This window comes from Rhinopithecus bieti, unplaced genomic scaffold (assembly GCF_001698545.2).
Source record: "Rhinopithecus bieti isolate Rb0 unplaced genomic scaffold, ASM169854v2 scaffold_38779, whole genome shotgun sequence".
In the NCBI taxonomy this organism is placed as follows: domain Eukaryota; kingdom Metazoa; phylum Chordata; class Mammalia; order Primates; family Cercopithecidae; genus Rhinopithecus; species Rhinopithecus bieti.
The window spans coordinates 365,619-373,413 of NW_016816249.1; the positions used below are offsets into that span (position 1 = coordinate 365,619).

The window sequence follows — 7,795 nt, forward strand, 5'->3', positions numbered from 1 at the left end:
ATTCCCTATTTAATAAATGGTGTTGGGAAAACTGGCTAGCCATATGCACAAAACTGAAACTGGATCACTTCCTTACACCTTATACAAAAATTAACTCAAGATGGATTAAAGACTTAAACGTAAGACCTAACACCATAAAAAACCCTAGAAGAAAACCTAGGCAATACCATTCAGTCCATAGGCATGGGCAAAGACTTAATGACTAAAACACCAAAAACAATTGCAACAAAAGTCAAAATAGACAAATGGGATCACAGAGCTCCTGTGCAGCAAAAGAAATTATCATCAGAGTGAACAAGCAGCCCACGGAATGGGTGAAAATTTTTACAATCTATCCATCTGACAAAGGTCTAATATCCAGAATCTACAAAGAACTTAAACAAATTTACAAGAAAATAACAAACAAACCCATCAGTAGGTGAAGGATATGAACTGACACTTCTCTAAAGAAGACATTTATGCAGCCAACAAACATATGAAAGAAAGGTTCATCATCACTGGTCATTAGAGAAATGCATATCAATACCACAATGAGATACCATCTCACACCAGTTAGAATGGTGATCATTAAAAAGTCAGGAAACAACAGATGCTGGAAAGGATGTGGAGAATTAAGAACACTTTTACACTGTTGGTGGGAGTGTAAATTAGTTCAACCATTGTGGAAGACAGTGTGGTGATTCCTCAAGGATCTAGAACTAGAAATATGATTTGACCCAGCAATCGCATTACTGGGTATACCCCCAAAGGATTATAAATCATTCTACCATAAAGACACATGCACATGTATGTTTATTGCAGCACCATTCACAATAGCAAAGACTTGAAACCAACCAAAACGCTCATCAATGATAGACTGGATAAAGAAAATGTGGCACATATACACCATGGAATACTATGCAGTCATAAAGAAGGATGAGTTCATGTCCTTTGCAGGGACAGGCATGAAGCTGGAAACCATCATTCTCAGCAAACTAATCCAAGAACAGAAAACCAAATACCCAATGTTCTCACTCATAAATGGGAACTGAACAGTGAGAACACATGGACACAGGGAGGGGAACAACACACACTGAGGCCTGTCTAGGGGTAGGGGCTGGAGGATGGTTAGCATTGGGTGAAATACCTAATGTAGATGACGTGTTGATGTGTGCAGTAAACTACCATGGCACGTGTATACCTATGTAACAATCCTGGACATTCTGCACATGCACCCTAGAACTTAAAGTATAATTTTTTTAAAAAATCTCAAACAACTCACTGAGGTGTCTCAAAGCTGAACAAGTTTTACCAAGATGAATCCTTCTCAGTTAACTGATCAAATGGATGAATCCTGACGCTTTGAAGTCTCTTTCCCAAGTTAGAGCAGGGAACTGCTGTGAGTGTTAACTGTTGGATTCACTGCAGTGTCCTACCAGATTTTACAAGACAATCAAAATGCAAACTGCAGACCTAGGCTTGATTCCCAAGTCACAGTCTGACCCCTGCTACAGGAGGTTACCCCCCTCAGGAAGAGATAGAAATAGGGAATTTGAAGGAATAGTGAGGGGACCAGTGAGATTTGATTAAGTCTGGTTTCCACATGAATTAAAAGGAATGATGTCATCAAGGGTTTGGTGCTACAGTCAAAAGAATAAATAAGTCAGTGAAGAAATACCTTCATTGTCTGTGGTTTTCATGTAGATATAACTCGGGGAGGTAGATATCTCTCCAAAACAGACAAATCCAAGGCTGTGAAGTGAATGAGCATCTGCATTTGAATTCCACAAAACCAAAATCTATGTTGAACAAAGTGAAATCTGTACACAGTATTATTGCAAATGCAAACACATTCCTGTGTGAGGCACATCACCATTTGTCAGTTATTGTGAATATGTGTATTTTTAAGCAATAGGATTCAGCTCGTCAGTTTTCTGGGCAATCTTAGAGATGCATTTCCTGTGCTGTGGTTGTTCTCTAACCACTGTGAGAAACCCAAATAAAAATTGATTCCCCCTGCTCCAAAAAAATATGTATCACAAAATCATATTAATCAAAACAAATGTGATACTTGCACAAAAACAGACACATTGACCAGGGGAACAGAATAGGAGCCCAGAAACAAACCCATGCATTTATGGCCAATAGATTTTTAACAAAGGTTCCCAGAACATGTAATGAAGAATAGACTGTTGTTTCAATAAATGGTGTTAAGAAAACTAGATATGCACATGCAGAAGAACATGAATGTGTATGGTGTGTACCCCTATCTCATACCATACACAAAAATCAATTCAAAATGGATTAAAGGTTTAAACATAAAACTGTAAAACTACTAGAAGAAAACATATGGGAAAAGTTCTACAATGTTGGTTTGGTCAAAGATTTCTTGGATATAATCCCCAAAACACAGGCAACAAAAGCAAAAATATATGGGATTGCATCAAACTAAAAAGCTTCTGCAGAGCAAAGGAAACAATATGGTGAAGAGACAACCTACAAGTTGTGAGAAAATATTTACAAAGCATACATCTGATGAAAGGCTAATCTCCAAATGTATAAGGAACTCAATCCAATACCAAGAAAACAAATAACCAAGTCAAAAAATGGGCAAGGTCCTAAGTAGACATTTCTCAAAAAAATACACACAAATGGCTAACATGAAAAAGTTCATCATGCTAATTATCAGGGAAATGCAAATTAAAATGACAATGAGATGCTACTTCATACCTGTTAGAATGGCTACTATCAAAACGATAAAAGATAACAAGTGTTAAAGAAGATACAGAGAAAAGGGTACCCCCATACACTGTTGGTGAAAATGTAAATTAATACTATTATGAAAAACAGATTAAAGTTACTCATAAAACTAAAAATAGAATTACTATATGATCCAGCAATCCCACTTCCTTGTATATTTCCAAAGGAATTGAAGGCAGTATGCTGAAGAGGTATCTCCAGGCTCATGTTCATTGCAGCATTATTCACAATACCCAAATATGCAATTAACACAGGTGTCTATCAACAGACAAATGGATGAAGAAAATGTAGTGTATATAGACAATGGAATACTACTCAGTCTTAATAGGAAGGAAAACCTGATATTTGTGACAACATGAATGAATCCAGAAGACATCATGCTAAGTGAAATAAGCCAGGCATGAAAAGACAAATATCACATGATCTCACTGATATGTGGAATCTAAAAAAGTTGAATTCATAGAAGTAGAGAATGGAACAGTGATTATTAGAGGCTAGGAGTTGGGGATCGATATGGAAAAGGTAGATGTAGATAAAAGGGTTCAAAGTTTTAGTTAGACAAAGTTTCAGTGAACTATTGCACAAAATGGTGACTGTAATAAACAACAAGGTATCGTGTGTTTCAAAATGAACAGAGTAGATTTTAAATGTTTTCACCACAAAAAAGATATGTATGTCAATGAGATCAACCTAATCATTCCACAATTTAAACATGTATCAAAACATTACATTGTACCCCATAAATATATACAATTATTATTTGTCAATTCAAATTTTTTCACTAATTTATATTGTTATTGTCTCACCAACTTCTTTCCATCAGGCAGATTCTCATAAAGACTATTTTCTTTCTTACATAAAGCATTTCTTACACATCTCTTAATCATGGTAGCATTGACATTATTCCACCAGATTCTATCCCCAGTGTTAAAATAATCAAGAACCCAGAAATCTCCACCAGGGGTCCACCAATGCATATCAAAGTTTCCCACTTTCCTTTAGATTTACTTAAGGGTAGCTTACGGGGAAAAAAAACTTAAGTACTTCCCTTTTTAAAGAAAAAAATTATATGAATTCTACAAAATTATGGCAGAAAATTTAAGAAGAGTATATGCTTCCCAACTCATTCTAAAGGGCCAGCATTACCCTGATTCTAAAACAAAAAAAAAATTTTACAAAATCCAAGATCCATTCTTGACCAAAGATAAAAGAAATTTTCAGCAAATTGAATAAAGAAAACTTTCTCAGCCTGTTAAAGAGTAGCTACGAAAAAATTACAGCTATCATTATACTTAATGATGAAATATTGAATATATTATAACAGGAACAAGTCAAAGATGTCTGCTATAACTAATTCTACTCAGCATTCAACAAAACGAATATAATAAATTCATACTAGAATTTTAAAAGTAAATTTCTTTATTCACTGACAACATAATCATCTATAAAGAAAATCCTACATAATCTATAAAAAACTGATAAAACTAATAAGTTTTGCAAGTTTACAGGATACAATGTCAAACAAAGATTATGTGTGCATAAGCTAAGAATAAACAATTGTAAATTGAAATAAAAACCAACATCATTTAAAAGATCATTAGAAATATGAAACTTAGAGATAAATATAAAGTGCATACACAAAACCTGTTCACCAAAAACTACAAAACTGAAGGGGTGGCCTGCCCCCCACACCTGTGAGCGTTTCTCATTAGGTGGAACGAGAGACTTGAGAAAAGAAATGAGACAGAGACAAAGTACAGAGAAAGAAACAGTGGGCCCAGGGGACCAGCGCTCAGCATACAGAGGACCCACGCCGGCACTGGTCTCTGAGTTCCCTCAGTATTTATTGATCATTATCTTTTCCATCTTGGAAAAAGGGAAGTAGCAGGACAATAGGATCATAGTAGGGAGAAGGTCAGCAGAAAGAAATATGAATAAAGATCTTTGTGACAAAAGTTTAAGGAAAAGTGCTGTGCCTTGATATGCATATGCAAACATCTCCATTAACCTTTTTAAAGCATAAAGAGCAGCACTGCCGCTAGCACATCGCACCTTCAGCCCTAAGGCGGTTTTCTCCCATCTCAGTAAATAGAACATACAATCGGGTTTTACACCAAGACATTCCATTGCCCTGGGACCGGCAGGAGACAAATGCCTTTCTCTATCTCAACTGCCCAGAGGCCTCCTTTCCTCTTATACTAATCCTCCTCAGCACAGACCCTTCACGGGTGTCAGGCTGGTGGACGATCAGGTCTTTCCTTTCCCACAAGGCCATATTTCAGACTATCATATGGGGAGAAATCTTGGACAATACCTAGCTTTCCTAGGCAGAGGTCCCTGCGACCTTCTGCAGTGTATGTGTCCCTGGGTACTCGAGATTAAGAGAATGGTGATGACTTTTAACAAGCATGCTGCCTTCAGGCACTTGTTTAACAAAGCACACCCTGCACAGCCCCAAATCCATTAAACCTTGAGTCACCACAGCACATGTCTCTCACAGGGACAGGGTTGGGGGTAGGGTTACAGATTAACAGCATCTCAAACACAAAACAAAATGGAGTCTCTTATGTCTACTTCTTTCTATATAGACACAGTAACAGTCTGATCTCTCTTTTCCCTACACAAAACATTGCTGAAAGAAATTAAATGGGCATAACATAGATGTAGAGATGTATTGAATTTATGACTCATTTTGAACAAGGAATACATACATTCATCAGATAAGAGTTCTGTTACAGGTCTAATAACATTCAAATCAATATGTGATGTCTCATAGTTCCTGAATCTAAAATATCAAAGAAAGAAACATGAAGTCATATCGTGTTTAATGAGAAGGCCTTATTGTATCATTTATGAGATCTTCTTGTAAATCACCAGCTGTTTGCATACTCTCTTTATTGCTGCCTTCATCTCCTTATTCCTGAATGTATAGATGACTGGATTCAGAAAAGGAGTGAGAACTGCATCAAAAATAGCCAGAAACTTGTCCATCTGTGAATTAGGTTGTGGCCATGTATACACAAACATGGGTGGGCCAAAGAACAAAAGGACCACTGTGATGTGAGCTGAAAGAGTGGAAAGGGCCTTGGATGAACCACCTGAGGAATGTTTCCTAACAGTAAACAGGATGAAGATATAGGAGATTAGAAGTATGAAGAAAGTACCCACACAGATAAACCCACTGTTGACAGTGACCATGAACTGCGATCTGTAGGTGTCGGTGCAGGCTAGTCTGAGAAGTCGACAAAGATCACAGTAGAAGCTGTCCAATACATTAGGGCCACAGAAGGGTAAATTAACAAGAAATGCCAGTTGGAACAGGGAGTGACTGACACCAAGGGTCCAGGCAACAGCCAGAAATAAAATGTACATTCTTGGGCTCATAATGGTCAGATAGTGGAGGGGCTTACATATGGCCACATATCTGTCAAAGGCCATGGCTATGAGCAGCACCATCTCCACACCACCAATGATATGGATGAAGAAGATTTGAGCGATGCAGCCTGAAAAGGAGATGACTTTGCGCTCTCTGAACAGATCATAAATCATCTTGGGAGAAGTAACAGAGCAGGCTCCTAAGTCAATGAAGGAGAGACTGGCCAGTAGAAAGTACATGGGGGAGTGTAAGTGAGGGTCAGTGGTCACAGAAAACACAATGAGGATGTTTCCGGTAATGCTTGCCATGTAGAGCACAGAGGAAAACACTAGGAGGAGGAGCTGGATCTCCCATGAATGAGTGAGTCCCAGAAACACAAACTCAGATACCACTGAGTGATTCTTACCATCCATTGGTCCAGCCAACTGGGCTGTGGCTAAAATTATGAGAACTAAGAAAATGGGGAGGAAATTGTGATTATGAAGATAACAATATGTACTAAAATCATTAATATTGCAACATTCTCACTATGAATAAATAGTATACAGTTATTCAGTTCCTCACACATAAAAAATAACAAAAAAATCAACATATTATAACAACATGTGAGCTGCAACCTGATTTAAACCCTTCATCAATACTTTCAGTCTGCTCTCAAATTAACAGGTTAGGTAAGAACCAAAGATTCCTGACTATCCATGAAATTCATCAGGTGTTTAAATCACCTGTGATATTGACTATTACTCATTTCCAACATATTCCATTTGCATTTATACATATTCTCATAATTTCCTTCCCTTCCCAGTTTGCACTCACAATTCTCTGACAGAAAGTAGACATAAGAGGAAAACATGATTAACAAATGAATTATCACCTGCAGTAAGAGGTGCCTGGGACAGACTTAGTTGAGATAGGCTGTGGATTGAGACAAAATATAGAGACTGGGGTATGTGAAATCGGAAAGCCCACAACTGTAGAAGAACAGAGTAAGTAGACTTTCACAAGAAATAGAATCACCACCGTTATCCACTACATTTTCTCATGCTCACTGCTATTTAAGTGCCTCGGTTTCAATACAATCTTTCACAATTACGAAGCCCTAAATAGCTTCCCATCCTGCAATGATTTCATAAGGAGCCTATGCCACCTGTCTTGTAAGGCTTTTTCCATGCCTAAGAAATATGTTTTGGAGGGATTTTGTTTGGATGAACGGAGGCAAGATGGCGCACTTCCGGGTTCTTCATCCCCCCAACTTTTCCCGCGCGCGCGAAAATCCAGCCGGTGACCCGGGAAGGTGCAGACCAACTAGGCATGCGCCAGGTGATGTCAATCTGAAGAGACTAAGATTTACCTGGTCGCACCTGTGGAACGCCCCCTGACACGCCCGTGCCCCGCCTATTGCCCTCCCACTCCTAGAAAAGCCGCTCCGGAGGCACGCCACGCGCGGCCTTCCTCAGTCCTCCACTCCTGTCGGGATGTCAGGACTGTGGGAACTCCGTCCGAGAGCTGTACGGGTGACTCTGGGGGCCCCTTTTGTCGGGGGGCCAACAGACCTCTCCCTACCCACCTTCTTCCCTTGAAGCTAGGTGACCAAAATAAACTTGCAGTTTTGCTCCTACCCTTGCCTAGTCGCTGGTTCTTTTGTACCCGCTCTGGTGGTCTTAGAAAAACAAAACAAGT

At 38.7% G+C, this 7,795-nt stretch overlaps 1 protein-coding gene across 1 annotated transcript; it reads right to left on the reverse strand.

Annotated features, from left to right (window-relative positions):
- Positions 1-5,559: 5,559 nt before the first annotated feature.
- LOC108516941 (olfactory receptor 4F3/4F16/4F29) lies at positions 5,560-6,541 on the reverse strand. Its single transcript, XM_017854694.1, has one exon. It carries the CDS (start codon positions 6,526-6,528, stop codon positions 5,590-5,592), a length of 939 nt encoding a protein of 312 aa, XP_017710183.1. The 5' UTR covers positions 6,529-6,541; the 3' UTR covers positions 5,560-5,589.
- Between the last annotated feature and the right edge of the window lie 1,254 nt (positions 6,542-7,795).